Raw genomic sequence first — 19835 nt, 5'->3', positions numbered from 1 at the left:
CACTTTGAAGTATTTCAAGCTAGGCTTCCTTCCTTTCCACTTTTCATAAGGAATGGACTGTGTTTTACTATGAGGTACACGGTTGATTATCCGGTTAGCTGTAAGTATAGCTTCCCCCCACAAGTTCTGTGGTAAGCCAGAACTTATTAGCAATGCATTCATCATCTTCTTCAACGTTCAATTCTTCCTCTCCGCAATTCCATTAGATTTTGGAGAGTAAGGGGCAGTTGTTTGGTGAATAATGCCAATTTCCAAATAAATTTCTTCAAAAGGAGATTCATATTCGCCACCCCTATCACTTCTTATCATTTTGATCTTTTTGTTTAGTTGCGTTTCAGCTTCACTCTTGTATTGCTTGAAAGCATCAATTGCCTCATCTTTACTATTAAGTAAATAAATATAGCAGTATCTCGTGCTATAGTCAATAAAAGTAATAAAATACTTTTTCCCACCGCGAGATGGTGTTGACTTCATGTCGAAAATATCTGTGTGAATTAAGTCTAAAGGACTTGAATTCCTTTCAACGGACTTAAAAGGATGCTTAGCATACTTTGATTCCACACATATTTGACATTTGGAATTAATGCAATCAAATTTTGGCAATACTTTTAGATTTATCATCTTCCGCAATGTTTTGAAGTTTACGTGACCTAAACGCGAATGCCATAAAGTGTTTGACTCAAGTAAGTAAGAAGAAACATTCACTTTATTGATAGGAACAACTATTACATTTAGCTTAAAAAGGCCCTCATTTAGGTAACCTTTTCCTACATATACATCGTTCTTACTAAGTATAACACTATTAGAAACAAAAATACATTTGAATCTATTCTTGACAAGAAGTGAGGTAAACACAAGATTCTTGCGAATTTCTGGAACATGGAGGACTTGGTTTAGAGTCACTATTTTTCCCGACGTCATCTTCAACGCAATCTTGCCAACTCCTTTAATTTTGGCCGTAGATGAATTTCCCATGAAGATTGTCTCGTCAGGTCCTGTGGGGGCATAAGAAGAAAATAACTCCTTGTTAGCACAAACATGGCGGGTGGCTCCAGAATCTATCCACCATTCTTTTGGATTTCCTACCAAGTTGCATTCAGATAACATGGCACATAAGTCCTCCATCTCATCTTCAACCATGTTAGCTTGATTCTTTTTCTTCTTATCATTCTTTGGCGCACGACAATCCATGGCCTTATGCCCAGATTTTTCACAGTTGTGGCAATTACCCTTGAACTTTTTCTTGCTTGGGTAATTCTTTGGTCCGGAAGCCTTCTTCCTCTTCTTATTTTGTGGCGCCTCCTCAACAACGTTTGCCCCCATTATTGTCGAGTTTCCACGTGACTTCTTTTCAGCATTTTTGTTGTCTTCTTCTATCCTCAAACGAACAATCAAGTCTTCTAGTGTCATCTCCTTCCGCTTGTGTTTAAGATAGTTCTTAAAATCCTTCCACAACGGAGGTAACTTCTCAATGAAAGCAGCGACTTGAAAGGCCTCATTTATGACCATACCTTCAATAACAAATTCATAATTAATAATAAGATAAATCTTATTAATAAAATTATTGATTCGGGTCATACCTTCAGCAAGGAGATCATGCACAATGACTTGTAATTATTGGACTTGAGTTATGACCGACCTAGTGTCAATCATCTTGAAATCCAAAAACCTTGCAGCCACGAACTTCTTAAGTCCGACATCCTCAGTCTTGTACTTCTTCTCAAACGCATTCTATAATGCTTTTGAAGTTTCCATGACACTATAGACATTGTACAAGTTATCTTCCAAACAACTCAAAATGTAGTTTTTGCACAAGAAATCAGAATGTTTCCATGCTTCAGTTACCACAAATTGTTCGTCATCCGGAGTGCCTTCATCCAGGATCGGAGGATCCTCCTTGATAAATCGCTGCAAACTCAACGTAGTCAGATAGAAGAGCATCTTCATTTGCCAACATTTGAAGTCAATACCGGAAAACTTTTTGGGTTTTTCTGTTGGTACCATAGCATGAGCAGGAGTTGAACGGCTTGACGAGGCAGCAACACTCGTAACAGTAGCACCCGTTCCCGCAACATTTCCATTAGTTTGATTTTCATTCGACATGTTTCTGTAGAGTTGAAAACAAAACAGAATTTTGTTAAATCAGTGAAGTTTTGATATCTTCAAACTGAATATCAAACCAAACACACAACGCGTAACAATGGTGAAGTTTTTATATACATCAAACCCGTACGTTTCTTATTCCGCTAAAGTTTTGTTATACTTTAAACCGGACAGAACAATTATTGGAGTAGAAAGTACGAAGGCTTTAGTCTCCAAACCAGTATACAAAATATAGATAACAGTTTAATATATATCTATTTCAACACAGAACCGTTAGATTTTTTTTTTTAAAAAATTCCTTAAGCTTGTTACTAGTCTTGTGTGGAAACACAAAATTAGGAAGAAAATAAAAATAAAAACTGTTAGAAGGAAAAACTGGAACAAAAAACAGTAAACAACAAGAAATATTCCGAGTCCACAATTTTCTTGTGCGTCCTTAAGGAATTTTAACCCCCTCACACGTTGCCAAGGTAATGGATTAAATCCTCCCAGGATAAAACGGAAGAAACCTTCCTGCAACAGTGGCAATACAAACTGCAGGATACCAACGGACTCAAAGAACGGAGAAAAATCACACTTACAAATTTGAGAGAGTGAGACTGCGAATTAGGATGCAGTGTATTCAGAAAGAAAGAAGTTCTGGAGTGTTTTTCGTATATAGAAAATGGAGCCTTGCCTCAGAATTTATAGGCAATTATCAGAAGAGGTGTCTGGAAAAGGTGCCTTTTCAGAAGAATACGCTGTCTGCCGCGGTTCTACCGCGACCGCGGCAGAACCACGGTCAGAGAGGCTCTCTGAATCTGCCTGCCGCGGTTCCACCGCGGCCAGAGAGACCCTCTGAATCTTCAGCAGGATTCTGGCGTATTTTCAGCAGTGATTTGGCATTTAATTAATTATTAAATAATTAAATAAATTTTGTCCAAAAAATAATCTTATCGATCATTTGCCAAATCCAAATCCAAACCATAGCCGAGCCGAGCGACGACGACGGCGACGACGCGAGGATTCATTCTCTTCAACTCCTTTTAAGAGTTTTAAGAAGTGATTCTATATATAACCACACAAATGTGGTTGTCCCTCACCAATGAGGGACAAAGTGCAAGACAAAAGTTCACTTCTTCAAATTTTTCATTTTCCCTCCATTTTATTTCCCTACATTTCCAATTCACACTTCTTCTATTTTAAAGTCTAATGGCTTAAAGTCCAACAAAATATACTATGGCATGTTTAATACCTTAAGTTTCAAATAAATTATATCAACACAAATATTATGGCTTGTTCAGTACCACATATTTTAAAAATATTCATTTTTTTCTCTCACTAGCAGCAAGCACAGTAACATTGGGGAGTGCCTGCCCGTATATAAATAACTAGGACGTACAAAGTAGGTTATGCCAACCAAATTAATAAAATGAAATTTTTTCCCATAAAAAACTTTTTAGTAGGGAACGCTTTACGATTCCGCTATTCAGTGTGAATCTAGATTATGTGAGTCAGCTGATTTCCGATACCAGCTAAATGGTTAAACTCGACACAAGGAGAAATTCTTTTAAATATCGAGTATGTGACGGTAAAACTTAAACTAGAATTTCAGTTTGTTCTGATAGGATATTGAATTATAAGGTTGTCTCATTTAAAATCATAAACTGCTAAATATAATACACTTTTATTTTATAATATCATCAGCGTTTAATTAAAAAAATATCTTAAAATATTTGTACAAATGGTTCCTGAAGAGTTTTACATGCATGTCCGTCTACCTTTCTTTCTCTTAACAAGAAATAAACATTTTTTATCAAGTAGAGTCTCAATGAGTTATGCTATTTATAACACTAAAAGAAAATGCCAAAATTCCGACTGAAAAATGAGGTCGAAAATTTGCGACAATCTCAGTCGAAAATAACGAAAAAGAATTATTTATTTTTTTCTTAAAATATTTCGACCTTGTACCGACTATTTTGGTCGCTAATTTTGGCGCACAATTGTGGGAGTTAAATTTTCGACCGATTCCGTCGTTCAATAAAAGTCAATATTTCAGAGTTTGACTAGATTTAGTTCTTTTTTTAAATATTCCGACCGATATGCTCGAAAATTGATGTGAATTCCAATGCCTGACTTGTCAGTGCTTTTACCAACCAAATTGGTCAGAGATTTTTTAAACTATAATATTTTATTTTTCGACCGAATCGGTCGAAAATCATTTTAAAAAAACCCCACCCCGTCCCTCTTTTGTTCTCTTCCTCTCTTTCTTCTTTTTCCTCCTCTCATTTTACCTCCGCCTCCCACCTCCCACCTCCGCCCATCGGAAAATGAGCTTCTCCACACTTCAATCATCTCCCCTCTCCAAGAGATTGCTCTTTCTCCTCTTTTCTTCTTCTCTGTTGCGCGGAACCCTAGAATTCTCCATGGTCGCGGCAGAATTCAAGGATCAAACCCTAACTTTTTTTTGTAGCGGCCAGCATCTCCACAAGCTTTGGGTTGTAGAGACCACCACCATCTTCACCTCGTTCAGCTGTAGATTTCTTCATAGTAAGGTTAGTTTTAACTTTTGGGAAATTTTTCTATGGCTTAATTACTAGGAAAATTAGTTAGAATTGTTAGAAATTAGTTGGTAAATTATTAAATTATTCTTGTAGATTAGTCAATTTTTTTGCATAATTGATATTGTAGTTCCCAAATATTTGAATTCCTTTTACTTTATATTAAATAATTATTCTATTTAAATTAAATACCTTAATTTTTATATGCTACTTGAATTCTTTAATTTTTATATGTTAAAATAGTTCAAATATTTGTTAATTATGACTGTTTCTTTTGTATGATAACAATGAAGCCTGTGGGTAAACTTATGGAATGTGATGTAGCTAGTATGATTTTAGTAATAGTGAAGTAAACATATGAAATGATTGTAAAATTAAAGTTAATTAAATATAAGAAATTCATTAGTTTAAAAATGAATTAAGTTTAAGCTTTCCTTTTAGTTTACTAATGTAAGGCCTCGAAAAATTTCGCTATAGAATTTAAGCTTTGGCGGTGTCGAGTTAGACTAAAGTGTTCAGAAGTAGTAAAATTTATCTTCGCGGTGAGCAAGCTCGCCGCGATATGGACTTTTTGGGTTGAGGAATGCACTGAGGAGTGGATTAAAATTATTGACAAAAGAAGGCAATTTTGCGATCCATTTCGCGACCGCAGAACCGTTTCGCGGGCCGCATAATCATCCGACAGTCGAGCAGAGAAATTGTTGAACTTTGAGGGTTGTTTCACGGTCCATTGTGCGATCACATACTTGTTTCGTGGTCCGCACTTCTGTCGCAGGGCTAGGATGAGGAAATTTCGTTGGGCTATTCTGCGGTCACATAAGTGGTCTGTGGACCACAGACCTGTCGCAGACCGGTCCAGTGCAGCCAGTTCCTGGGCATAATTTTCGCGGTCCATTTTGCGGGCCGCATACCTGTTATGCGTTCCATTCTACGGCCGCAGATCTGAGTCGGAGAGTCTATTTTTCCATTTTTATAATCTGGCCCTATTTTGATAAATAACCTTTGAGACTTATTTTTGGACGTTTATCTGATAGTTTTAGATAGAGGTAAGAGCAACTTAGAGAGGGAAAGAGGGAACCTAGCATTCCAATCATCCAATCTTGCTCAAATCTTCAAGAATCAAGGAAGCTAGCCATTCGATTATCATTTATCCAGGTAAGTCCTACTCCTAAGCTTACATGCAAGAGGTTAAGAGTATAAATATATTGTGGGGTTGGAAATAGGCCATGCATGTAACACTAGATTATGGTATATGGGATTAATTAACAATTTTGGGTAGTTTTTTGTTGAAGTTTGTTGAAGGAGGAAGTGATTGTTATGTTGGCTAAACTTTCTCTCTCAGGATTGAATTCCATAGTGTTTCCATAAGTTCAAGTATAGATGGCAGCCAAAATTCCTAATTTCTATATTTCGGGTTATCTCCTATAAACTTGATTATTCCGAATGAGTCTTATGACGAAGGATAGGTATTCAAAGTATGGTATGCCCATTAAAATGGGATGGCTCTGTGTGATGACCCAAAAGGTCATCTCGTGTTTTATAACGCAATTCGGAGTTCCGAGGCCTTCAAAATCTCATCTTACTTTTTCTCGATTTGCGTGCGTACTCCGGGCGCATTTCCGGAAAGCTTGTATGTGAAAATTTGAGAAAATAATAATTTTTGCCTTTAAAAGTGATTTTAGCTGATTTGATCAACATTTTGAGTGAACGGACCTGGATCCGTAATTTGACGGTCCTAGAGGGTCCGTAGTAAATATGGGACTTGGGCGTATGCCCGGAATCAAATTCCAAGGTCTCTAGTCCGAGTAATGAATTTTTATTAAAAATTGTTAAACTGAAAATCTAAGGATTTAAAGAAATTGAATAATGATTGATCTTGTTGGTATCGGGCCCGTATTTTGGTTCTGGAGCCTGTTACAGGTTTAATATCTTAAGTCATGTTTGTGGAATTTGGTGAGAAACATGACTAATTTGACGTGATTCGGATGTCCGGTTGTGAAATAGAAATTTCAAGTGTTCTTAAGGATTTCATGTGTTTTGGTGTTAAATCCGTAGTTTTAGATATTATTTTGGCGATTTGATCGCACGAGCAAGTTTGTATGATGTTTTACGACTTGCGTGCATGTTTGGTTTGGAGCCCCGAGGGCTCGGGCGAGTTACGGATAGGCTATAGAGTGATTTGGAACTATGAAATTATTGCTGGTATAGCTGAACTTGTTCCAGGCCTCAAACCTCGCAAATGCAAGGTCAAGGATCGCATTTACGACTACTGATGAGGTCGCATTCGCGAGCTTCTCATCGCAAATGCGAAGAGAAGCTGGGCCAGCCCATGTTCGCAAATGCGAACAGCCCTTCGCATTTGCGAATTGGGTCTGGGGGAGGGACCTTCGCATTTGCGACCAAATGGTTTGCATTTGCGATAGCAGCAGAAATGCGACAGGTTCGCATTTGCGATGCCTTTCTCGCAGGTCGTAAATGCGACATCTACAGCTGATAACTTTAGACTTAGACGGGATTTTTCATTCCTTCTCCCAATTTTCAAAATCTAAACTTCAAGAGGCAATTTTCCTAGGGCTATTTCTTCCCCAAATCACAGGTAAATGATTTTTAACTCATTTCTTTCAATTTATTACATCTTTTTACAAGATTTCATCCTAGAATCTAAGGTTTTTCATTGTGGAATTGGGTGCTTTTGGGTAGAACTTAGGAATTTCGAAATTTGCTAGACGACATATAAATATCATGACTATTATAAGTTTAATCTTCTGACTTCAATCGTTACGAAAATACAGGAAGGCCAAATATTTGGATAACCCTTTAAACTTGGCACCAACGTTTAGTTAAACACTTTAACTATCCAAGTGACTAGATAAACACCTCTTGTTGGCATAAGTGTGTCTCGCAGACACCCCGTGCTGACATGGCTATTAAAGGAGCTAAATATAAAATAACATGACTATTAATTACAAGTTTAATCTTATGACTTCCATGGTTGAGAATAAACAGAAAATAGTATGCTCTATGTGTCATTCATGTTAAGCTATAGAAGATCATCATCTTCCTCTCTATTAGGTTGTTGTATTTGCTGTAAATTGGTATATATTCTCTAGACAGATTAGCACTTCAGCCCAATAGACATGTCATTAGTTCATCTCAAGAGTAAAAGTTCCCTATTCTGTGCATTTGCAAATTAAGTTCCGCATTCAACTTTGACAATGAATGTAGATATAGACAAGTAGCACAAATGAACTTTTCGTTCATCCTTAGTTGGCCAATGTTGTGTTAATCTTGATCTACAATCCTTAATAAAAATGGTTTAAGTTAATGAGATATTAGTCATCTTGAGATCTATGTATTCCGAACGCCTTTAAGCACATACATGTATGCTGCAGAAAATAAGTTTTAAGTAAATGGGTGCATCCGTGCATGAACAAACACTTCAACAGAGCCACAACAGTTCATTTGAATAAAAGAAATTTATTTTCATATACAAGATCACACTTGCTGATCAGACCCAGACAACCCCAGCAGAAATTACAAACAAATGACAAATTGACAAACGAAAGAACAATACAACAGAAATGAAAAGGATATTCCCCCTATGGCACATTGAAAGATACCAAGTGTTGGCAGCTAACAAATGGCATCAAGAATCACTGAGACAACAGACAGCCCAGCTAACTTCCCCCAGCGGATCTTCACAATACATTTTCAGGTTTCTTTACCCTAACTATGAGGAAAAGAGACCCTACCACCTTCACATGACTTCACCAAAAATAAGAAGTTGGCGTTATTTGTCTTCTGACTTCTATTATAGGTTTTGCTTTGTAAATTTTATTTATTACTACTCTTGATCATTCTTAAGTGGAAGCTACTTGTTGGAGCACCTGTGTACAGCTTCAAGTACAAGGTGGGGAATTGGATTGTCTTCCCCTCATTAGGAGGATGCCTTTGTGACATCTTTGGTAGATCTGTTGTATTTCATGTGGCTCTTAACCAGCTGCCCAGCTGAGATAGCTGACATGAGGGATAACTCCCCAGCAAGAACAGAACCAGCAACTATTGTGGCCAAGAGTCTTGCATTTGACCCTGGTACCTCTCTGTTGGCACCTTTCACTCCCAATAAGTTCAAGCAAGCTGACTGAGAAGCAAGCTGAGTTCCACCTCCAACAGTACCAACCTGTATCCCATTAAATACACAATAAATATAACAAGAAAGTGAAAGATTCCGGAGAAACACTTTAAATTGAACTGAGGACTGTTCACATGTATGGACCTCTGTAATGTTTTCTCTTTTGCATAAAACTCATTAGTTTTGATGATTTAGAAAGAAGGACGAAAACAGAATCAGAAATTTGTATTAAGAAAATATTAATCACATACCTCAATGGAAGGCATTGTAACAGAAACATGGAGGTCCTTGCCATCATTTACAGCCTCCATCATAGTGATACAATGAGAGCTCTCTATGTTCTGAGCTGGGTCCTGACCAGTTGCTATATACACAGCTGAGACGATATTGCTGGCGTGGGCATTGAAACCACCAAGTGCACCAGCCATCGCAGAGCCAGTAAGATTTTTAAGCATGTTCAGCTCCACAAGAGCAGCAACCTCAGTTTTAAGAACTTTCTTCACCACCTCTTCCGTGATAATTGCCTCACAAACTACAGACTTTCCTCTCCCCTCAATCCAGTTAACTGCTGCTGGCTTCTTGTCCGAGCAAAAGTTCCCTGTCACAGTTATAGATAACTTCAATTAGACAAACATCTCCATTTCGGTGGGAACAAAAGCGGGTAAAATATTTTCGTGATATTCTTAGGTATTAAAGATCACAATAATGTCAAGTTTTTAACCTGTATGGAAACATTATTTTTCCTTTTTGGTGGAAAATGTTTTTCAGAAAGAAAAAAACATTTTCTTCGGAGAGAATATTTACTACAATTCAAGAAACCAAACGCTAGATAAGAAAACATTTTCCACCCGTGCGAAACACACATTCACAATAACCAGAGATTTCTGATAAATTCCATTAGCATTTAACAGAGACCATACACAGCAGAAAAATAAAGTGTAACACATGTTTCATGCAGTGAATATACAGCTTTTTTCATGGATTTAATTTACTATAATCATATGAAGAGATATAATTAAGCTAGCATTGGGTGTAAAATACGTGGGATATCTTTAATGAAAAACTAAATGGTAGGTGGAATACCAGATATGCCGATGACATCCATGTCGGGATATTCATTCTGGAGGTAATCAAGAACATTTTGTACACCTTTTGACACCATGTTCATTCCCATTGCATCACCAGTGCTACACACAAATCTCATGTATAGATTCTTTCCCGCAATTGCGCATTGAATCCTTTGTAATCTGGCAAATCTGCTTGACCTGCAATATCCAATTCAAACGCAAATATTACATAATCATACAACACAATATTCAAATGCACACTGAGAAATATAGTAAACAGCATGCACTCACTGGTTGAAAACAGCAGCAAGTGTCTCAAATTTGACAGGATCTTCAACAAAGAACTTCAACTCCGCCGCCCTTTTGGCAGTGCCAAACCTGACACAAGGTGCTCTGGTCATCCCATCGCGGAGCAACACGCTAGTGGCACCGCCAGAAGCATAGATAGCCTTGCAACCCCTGTTGGTGCTAGCCACTAAACATCCTTCAGTGGTTGCCATTGGTACCGAATACTCTCTCCCGTCGAGCAACAACGGCCCGGCTATTCCAACGGGTATCTGCACGTAACCGATTGGCATCTCACAGCACTGCCCAAGAATGGATTCATAATCAAATCCCTCCAGAGGGAGCCCTTCTAGAGACTTCCCCGTAATCCTCTGCAACGCCTCTTTACGAATGGAAGCAGCTCTCTTACAATCACCGAGTTTCGATTCCAAAGAGTACGACGGCATTTTCCCCTGCACCACGGATTTAATGATCTCCTCGTCTTCCTCAGACGCTGCTGGTGTAACCAAGGGCGCAGGTTTTTCGGACATAGCTGCGACCTTGGAAGGTTGCGGTGGTACCATTGGGACAATTTGTAGAGCAGGTGGTGGTGGAACAGCAGTGCAGCCAAGAGTAGTTGCAGGTCCACGACGACTATCTTCTTCCAAGAGAAATTGCTCATCGTTTTCATCCTCAACATCCCAACATTCATCATTATTATCCCTGGAAACGAACGACTGAACAAACCCGATCCCGAAGAACCCCAGAAGATAAATCACGGAAGCAATCAATGAAGCAATGGCAACTAATTCAGAAAAAGTAACCACGTGGAGAGGAGTGGAGTTCCTGATTTTCTCACGCCACCTGCTGAGAAGATAATACATAACGGAGAAAAACATGGTGAAAAACAACCCATTTGTGAGGTACAAAGGGAGTGGGAGGGCATCGGAGGCAATGAGAAGGGAGTTGTCCTGTTCTTGTTGTTGTTTGTGGGGTTTGAGAGGTTTTTCGCCGGCGGCAAATTCTTTGGTTGGATATGCAGGCTTCTCAGATCTCCGGCGAACGTCCATTTTCACCGGTAAGATTGCCGCCGGCCGGGAAGTGAAGGGAGAGAAAAGAGGAAGAGGGGAACTGTGGGATTGTTGTGTGTGATTTGAGAAGTATTGTTTGAGTGATGGAGGAATGAATGTGAGGAAAAGCGAAGAAGTAGGAAATGTATTTATAGAGAAAACCGGTTGCCGCGCTGGACTTTTGGGCCACACGTACCGGGTGCTTCCCCCTCCTTTCTCTTTAGGTTTCAAACATTAAAAAAATGTCTTTAAATTTGAATTATCTTCTAAGGTGATCAATTATACTTTGGTGAAATTATATTTAAGAAAAAAAATACTTCTTTTTTAAAAACAGTTTTATATAGTCAAGTTGACTTATGTGTTTGGGTAGAGATGTAAGGATTGTTTGGTAAATATGTGATAAGATAATAATCTTGAGATAAAGTTTGGGACATGTTTGGTTTGAAGTATTAGCTAATATGGGAACAACTTTTACGCTAACAGCTTGTTTGGGTGGTTGTTACTGTATCGTATTGTTATTTTAAATACGATGTTTGTTTTGATTGTTACTTAAATTTATTATATCGTATCGTTAAATCCGTTGTTACGTAACGACAAAATCTGTCACTTTATGTAACGACCGATTTGGTGTGGCCGCGTCGTTACCTTGTCTTTTTCTCTTATCTTGCCCTTCATTATTATTAAATAATTTTAGTTTATCCTTTACCATACCTTTTTTATATATTAATTCTACTATGTAGCATAATTTTTCTTTATAATATTGCAAGTTTATTCTTCATATTGACAATGCATTATATCATAAAACGATGGCAAATGATACATTCTAACCAAATATTGTATTAATCAAACGATACAGTACAATACAATACAATACAATACAATACAATATGATACATTATGAAACGATACGTAACAACCATCCAAGCAAGAATTATCACATATAAAAGGTGGAATAACTAATCCCATGAAATATCCTACCTCGGGAGATATCGTGAGATATCCCACCATTATATTCAGAATTTAAATTTGAACTATAGTACACGAGCTATAATTTCACACACTGAGAAAATTTTAGCTTTTATACACTAACACTATAATATTTCATATCATTAGGTTAAAAATATATACAATAACGTATAAGTGTATAATATGTTTAATTTAGTAAACTAGAAAATAAGATAAATAACATGTTACGTAATAGGTAAAAATTCACTGACAAGTGTAAACAAGTTTAATTATTTGTCTGTATAAGTTGAATCGTAATGAGAACAATATTAAGAGAGATAGAGCGATAATTATTACTACCTTGGTTTTATTTTGTACTGCGGTTTTTTCTATTTTAAGAGAGATAAAAAAAATTGCACATATCAAAGAGAAATTAAATGTGTCATGATATTTTATGGTAATATAAAAAACAAAAGCATGTCACTAAAAATAAATAAAAAAATTTAAGATTAAATTTTTTTAAATTATAAATAGTTATATATCATGCTTTCTAAGCAGACTAACAATTGCAAAAAAAAATCAAATAAAATAGATCGAGGAATTACAAAATAGTGAATTTATCTCTTTAGCTTTTACTTTTAAATATTATACAATTGTTTAAAAAAACAGTTTTTAGAAACTAGCAAACTTAACTTGTTTTCGAAACTATTTTCTTAAAAATATTCAAAACTATTTAAATGCAAATATTAATATACACTGACAATATAAAGAATTTATATACTGCTAGTGTAATTTCATTTGTTGTAACAGATTCTCAGACTTGTTTTTCTAATTATTAGCTCCACTTATTATTAACTTAAATTTATAATTATTTTTTAGGTCTTCTAATAGCATAGTGAATAATTTACACCGTGAATATATTAAAACTGAACTCTATAAAAATATAGCTAGAGCATGATGGGTACATTTATTGGAATATGATATATATATCCAAATAGGGTAGCATAGGTATATCTGAAGTCCTGAAGGCGTACACAAGTTTTCTCATGAGTATACATTAGTCCAAATAGGAGAGCAATTGAAAAGAACAGAAGAGGTATCTTGGCACCCTACTTTGAGAAAAGTTGAATTATTATTAAGCAAAAATCCAATGTACCTGTCCTTGTTTTTCTTTTAGCATTATATTCCCACCCTTATTTTTAATTAATTTGTGAAAGTTGAACAGACTTGACTTTTGATTTTATCACGTTGATCTGCAATTTGGTGTTTGATAGTCAATTTATATATCCCAATATAAACTATGTAATACGTATTAAAGGGAAAAAAATAGTGAAAAATTATTTAAATGCAGTTTTCTCATTTTTATTGGGGCAATATTGGAAAACAGTTAAGTCTGCGCTCCCACAATAGATCAATGTTTTGAATTAATGGACACGATCTTTCTGCACTTAATCAGAGGTCTCTGTTCCAATCCTGAAATTAAAAAAATAATTTTTCCTTTAATAAATTTTAGGTGAGGTCACTATTAAAAAAAATTAGGTTTTAGCGACGGACAATATCTGTTGCTAAACAGAAAATCCGTTGCTAATCTCATTTAGCGACGGATTAGCGATGTATTATCAACAGATTCTGCTAGCTACGAGCATTTTAGCAATAGATTAACGACGACGTTCATAGCTAATTCCAGTTTTTTTAGTGGGTAAATCTGAATTCGTTAGTACCCAAAAGCTTATAGTTAGTACTTATTCTCTTCTGTGTAGATGGAATTTGGCATCTTACATCGATGTATGATAGGAATCATTCGAATCGTACGGGGTTGCGGGATAAATTTATTGAAGGGGTTGCTAGCTTTATTGCTAAGACAAAGACACTTGATGATTTCCCTATCGAATGGACAATTAGGTGCCCCTGTGTGAAATGCAAGTGTTTTAAGTTATTAGGGACCGATATTATTACTGTTCATCTGTATAAGAAGGGGTTTATAAAAAAATATTATATGTGGACTGTTCATGGGGAGAGTCATTCTAGTGTAGACGATGTTCATTTTCAGAATTCATCAGGTGGTGAAGAAGGTAGTTCCATAACGGAGAATATTAATGTTGAAAATTCTAGATTTAATGAAATGATGATGGATGCTTTTGAGATGTTCCCTGGAGCTTTGAACCAAATTATGATGCTAAGAACTTCTTCAAACAGTTAGAGGAAGTTAGTTGTCCGCTTTATGAAGGTGCAACGCATTTCAAGTGGTTTGTTGCAATTAGATTACTAAGTATTAAATAGGATAATGCTATTTCTCAAGCGGGCATGGATTCTACCATTGGCCTTATGAATGAATTTAATCCGACCAAGATTGACTTGCCCACAGATTTTTACACTACAAAGAAATTGGTTTTCAAGTATGGTCTTTCATCGTAGAGGATTAATTGTTGTGATAAAGGTTGCATGTTATTATATAAGTATGATGCAGCTTTAGACAATTACAAATTTTGTAACCAGTCGCGTTGCAAAGAAGTCACAAATGCTAAACAGAAGAAGGTTCCAGCGAAGGCGATGTCCTACTTACCCCTTTTACCAAGGTTAAAGAGGTTGTATGCATCAATGAGTTCCGCTCCTTATATGAGATGGTGTTATGAACATAGAAGGCAGATGGTATGCTATGTCATCCGTCAGATGGAGAAACATGAAAGCATTTTGATAGGGTTTTTTCAGACTTTGCCGGTGAACCGAGAAATATTAGGTTGGGATAATATGTTGATGAATTCACTTCATTTGCAGTGTCTGCTGTACAATATTCATGTTGGCCAGTGTTTGTTACGCCATATAATTTGCTGCCTGAATTATGTATGACAAGTCATTTGTTTCTAACTTGTATTGTTCCAAGTCCTCGCAATCCAAAAACATTGATTGATGTATATATGCAATCCCTAATTGATGAGTTAAAGTTATTATAGCATCAAGGTGTGGAAACATATGATGTATCAACTTCAAACTTTAGTTATTGTGTGTATGGAAGCCTCAACATGAAAATTAGGTGAATGGAAATTTCGAGAAGAGAGCTCAGAAAAGGAATAACGATACTCATTTTGTTTCTCGAAAAGTTGGGAGAAGGCCTTTATGGTTGTGCGAAGATGTCTGCTTTAACTATTGGCGAAGTGAAATACCGAAAAATGGAAGCAGGAGAATGAAAAGGCGAAGGCAAACTGAGCCTCCAGTAAGGGTGGCTCATTGTACATCGGAGGTTCAATCAATTTTGTGGCCCATCAATTGAGATTGGTAATTTATTTATAAAATTTTACTTAGCTTTACTTATATGAGATTCAAGTAATAAACTCATATTTTTTATTTTGAAAGGAAAAGGCACATGGGAAAAATGTGTCTCATGCTACTGTCTTTGAGAAGACATATTAGAAGAAGAAGAAGAAGAAGAAGAAGAAGAAGAAGAAGAAGAAGAAGAAGAAGAAGAAGAAGAAGAAGAAGAATAAGAAGAAGAAGGAGAAGGAGAAGGAGAAGAACAAGAAGAAGAAGAAGAAGAAGAAGAAGAAGAAGAAGAAGAAGAAGACGGAGGAGGAGGATGGTACAAGAGAAGGATGGATCGAACCGCGTGGATCAGAGACATATGTAAGATTCTAACAATACTATCTTTATTCTTGGTTAAGATTAATTTGTTTATATAATGTTTGTCAACAACATTTCAGGAAGGGTATCACAGAATGGAGGAGTGGCAACAAACTCAGCCCGATTCTCAACCAACGCCCGAAGATATGACTTCGATATGGAAACAGTCAGCTGGTAGAGTAAATAAAGGTATAAAATATTTTAGTAATTATTTAGATATATGAATTCATTTTAATATTATTTTGCGCAAGTTGTATGTTTCTTCTCTTGCTCATTTAAATATTTTTTTTTATTTCTCATGAAAATAAATAAAGGTAGAGTCTACGAACTTGAAGTGCAGTCGTCGTCTAGTCGTCCAACTGCATTATTTAATGGTGCTTCTACTTTACCCGAAGAAATTGAGACTATGCAGATGTAAATCAATGTATTGTCTTAACAATGGAACAATGCTCAAGAAACAATAAGTATGATGCAGACATTCATGGCAAACTATGGAAAACAACGCCATTCGATGGAAGAATCTAGCAATGAGGAGATTGAAACCAATAAGGATCGATAGTAATTTGGATTGTGTAATAAGATATTTAGACTTGATTAGTTGTTGCAAAACTTTATTCGTTTTAGATTTGGTGTAATGTAATTTTTGTTGAAAGCTTTAGATTTTTATGTGGTTTAATAGAATAGAAGATTTTGTTATGTTTAAACAAGTTTGATACTTGTTGTTTTAGGTTTAATTGATAGAATATTTGTGATATTGGCTGTTGTGTATTTGTTGTTTGATTTGGCAAGGGGTGTGACTTAAAATATAGCATAATTCTGTTATATTTTACCAAAATTTGCGACTGATTTTCGACGAAAATGGTCAAAAATTTGACCTGCAAATTCCCAGATTTGAGGCTGAAGTGGTCTGAATTTTTTTTATTTCTTAATTTCCGACTGATTCGGTTGGAAATTTTAAATAAAATAAAAATAATAATTAAATTACTGACCAAATTGGTTAGAAAATTTAATACTATATAATTAATTTATATTAATAAAATTGCGATTGAATCGATCGCAAATATACCGACCAAAGCGATCACAGGCTTTAATTTCATCTGGTCAGCTAAACAATTCCCGTTTATGACCAAAATAGTTGAAAATTTGCGACCGCTTCCGTCGAAAATATTTTGTGTCCATCATCTTTCCGACCACTTGAAATCCGTCAAAAATTCATCGGAAATAAGCGATTTTTGACTGATTTCCGACAGATTTCATGGTCGAAATTTTGGCAATTTCTAGTAGTGTTAGGGTAGAAAGCAAATTCAATGAAGCATGAATGTAGTATTCGTGCTACAGACTAAACTGAATCCAATAATTTTAAGTTAAGTTTTCAGGAATTTTATAGATTGTATTATCCTATTAAAATTTTGAATTCGTTTGTAGTTGACTATAACGTGAAAATGTCCCGTAAAATAAAATAGGATAGTAGAAATATCTTAAACTACATGAACTGCTGCATTCCATCCAAACTTTTTGCCCTGCAAAGCTAGGGGTTCAATTAGTATCTGTCGCGACCCGGATTTCTCACTCTCGGGAATCGTGATGGCGCCTACTAATGTGAGCTAGGCAAGCCAATTATTGAACCATCTACCTTTTTTACCAATTTTATTCTCTTTAGCAATTACGAAGAAATAACATTTAAACAACAGAATATAACATAAGCGGAATAAAATAATAAGCCATCTGATAATGAATATCTATTACAACTGTTTGAGTCTCGACTACCCAGAATTGGTGTAACAGTTTCATAGATAGTTTAAGAATACTACAAATAAAGGTCTGAATGAATTGATTACAACACTGTTTCTGGAAATACATGTAAGAAACAGGAAAGTATATAGAAGGAGACGCCAAGGCCTGCGGACACCTACAGGACTACCTCGGGTCGCCTGATGATCAAGAATCAGCAATCTCATTGCGGTCCGAAGTCCACAACACTGGTGTCTGCACAAAAGAGTGCAGAATGTAGTATCAACACAACCGACCCCATGTATTGGTAAGTGTCTAGCCTAACCTAGGCGAAGTAGTGACGAGGCTAGGACCAGACTACCAAATAAACCTGTATAGTTCAATTATATACAGCGGGAAAGAAATACAGAAATAAACAAGTAAAGTTGGGAGGGAAAACATGCTTCGGGGAATAGCAGGTAAAACAGAATATCAAGAGAATTATTAAGGAATCAAAACCACCAACTAACACGAAAAAGGGAACAAAGGCAGATTTCACTTTCTTTTCATATCTCGTGGCAGGCGTGTCACCCGCTCCCATTTCACTTGTCTTGTGGTAGGCGTACCACCCGCCCCCATTTTATTATATTTTATGGTAGGCGTATCACCCGCTCTGATTTCACTTGTCTTGTGGTAGGCGTACCACCCGCTCCCATTTTATTATATCTTTGTTACAGAGTGCAACCCGATCCACATATAATATTGTTGCGGCATGCAACCTGATCCACCTATAATATTGTTGCGGCGTGCAACCCGATCCACATATAATATTATTGCGGCGTGCAACTCGATCCACATATAATATTGTTGCGGCGTGCAACCCGATCCACATATAATATTGTTGCGGTGTGCAACCCGATCCATATACAATATTGTTGCGGCGTGCAACCCGATCCATATATAATGTTTACAATTATAACGAGAGTCCCGACAAGAGATCAATAAGGTCTACACTGTCCTGGCAAGGGATTCTACAGTATAAGCAATCACGTCCCAGCAAGGGAGAAACAACTATAACCAAACTTGATACCACACCTAACTACCTCAGCTATAACCAAACTCGTTACAACATCTAACCACCTCAGCTATAACCAAACTCGTCACCACACCTAACTACCTCAGCTATAACCAACCTCATTCCGACACCTAACTACCTCAGCTATACCCATAATCCCTTCCCAACACAAAGAATCCTCAACCTAAGGATCCGTAATATCAATTAAGAACACAATGTAAGGGAACCACAATTCAACAATAGCCTGGCAACGGGGCAACATAATGATCTCTTCTTTTTCTCACTATTACTTCACAATTCACTTCACAACTCGAGCCAATGCTCTAGAGTTTCAATTATCACTTATACTTTCACAATTTCGCTATACAACTTGAGCCAATGCTCCTCAATGTTTATAGGACACAATTATTTCCACAAAATTTATACAACAATTAGAAATCTACACCAAGCATGAATAATACAACGAAATCATGAAAATCACAATATAAGACTCAAGGTCATGCTTGACACCAATGTATAGATACTCATCACCATGCCTATACGTCGTACTCAACAAGAAGCAAATAGCAAATAGGACACAACTCCTAATCCCTCAAGCTAAGGTTAGACCAAACACTTACCTCGATACCTCGAACACAACTCAAGTTTCAATTATAGCTTTACCCCTTGATTCCACCGCCAGTTCGCTCGTATCTAGCCACAGGTTACTTAATTACATCAATAAACGCTAAATGAATCAATTTGAAAGCATGAAAATGAGTTTTCCAAAGTTTTACCCAAAAAGTCAAAATCGCCCCCGGGCCCACGTGGTCAAAGCCCGAGGTTCGAACCAAAACCCGATTACCTATTCCTTCACGTACTCAAATATATAATTTGTTTTGAATCAGACCTCAAATCGAGGTCCAAATCCCCAATTTTTGAAAAACCTAGGTTCTACCCAAAACACCCAATTTCCCCCATGAAAATCATTGATTTGAAGTTGAAACCATGTTAAAAGATGTTAATGATTGAAGAAAACTAGTTAAAAATGACTTACAATTGATTTGTAGAAGAAAGGTTATTTGAAAAATCGCTTCTTATGTTTTTGGGGTTTTGAAAAATTAAAAATAACTGAAAATCTCGTCTATTTATACCCCTCTCAGACCCCCTGTGTGGACCGCACAAAATGGACTGCGGCTACACAGGCCTCCACCGCGCACCACACAAAGCCGACCGCGAACCGCACTGGCCCCCTTCCGCAGTCGCACACGTTTTTGTGCGGACCGCACTGGCGGGTTCAGACCTGCAACTTCTCTGAACCTGCCACAACTGTGT

General features: G+C 36.7%; 1 protein-coding gene across 1 annotated transcript; it reads right to left on the bottom strand.

The window, feature by feature from the left end:
• Positions 1-8104: 8104 nt before the first annotated feature.
• LOC107770799 (3-hydroxy-3-methylglutaryl-coenzyme A reductase) lies at positions 8105-11311 on the bottom strand. Its single transcript, XM_075249428.1, has 4 exons — positions 10134-11311; positions 9859-10040; positions 9027-9373; positions 8105-8823 (listed from the first exon to the last, which is right to left on the bottom strand). The coding sequence occupies exons 1-4, from the start codon at positions 11174-11176 to the stop codon at positions 8581-8583; spliced, it is 1815 nt and encodes a 604-aa protein (XP_075105529.1). The 5' UTR covers positions 11177-11311; the 3' UTR covers positions 8105-8580.
• Positions 11312-19835: the final 8524 nt, after the last annotated feature.

This window comes from Nicotiana tabacum, chromosome 3 (assembly GCF_000715075.1).
Source record: "Nicotiana tabacum cultivar K326 chromosome 3, ASM71507v2, whole genome shotgun sequence".
NCBI lineage: Eukaryota > Viridiplantae > Streptophyta > Magnoliopsida > Solanales > Solanaceae > Nicotiana > Nicotiana tabacum.
The sequence above is the reverse complement of the archived record's forward strand: the minus strand, read 5'-3'. Positions and strand labels throughout refer to the sequence as shown.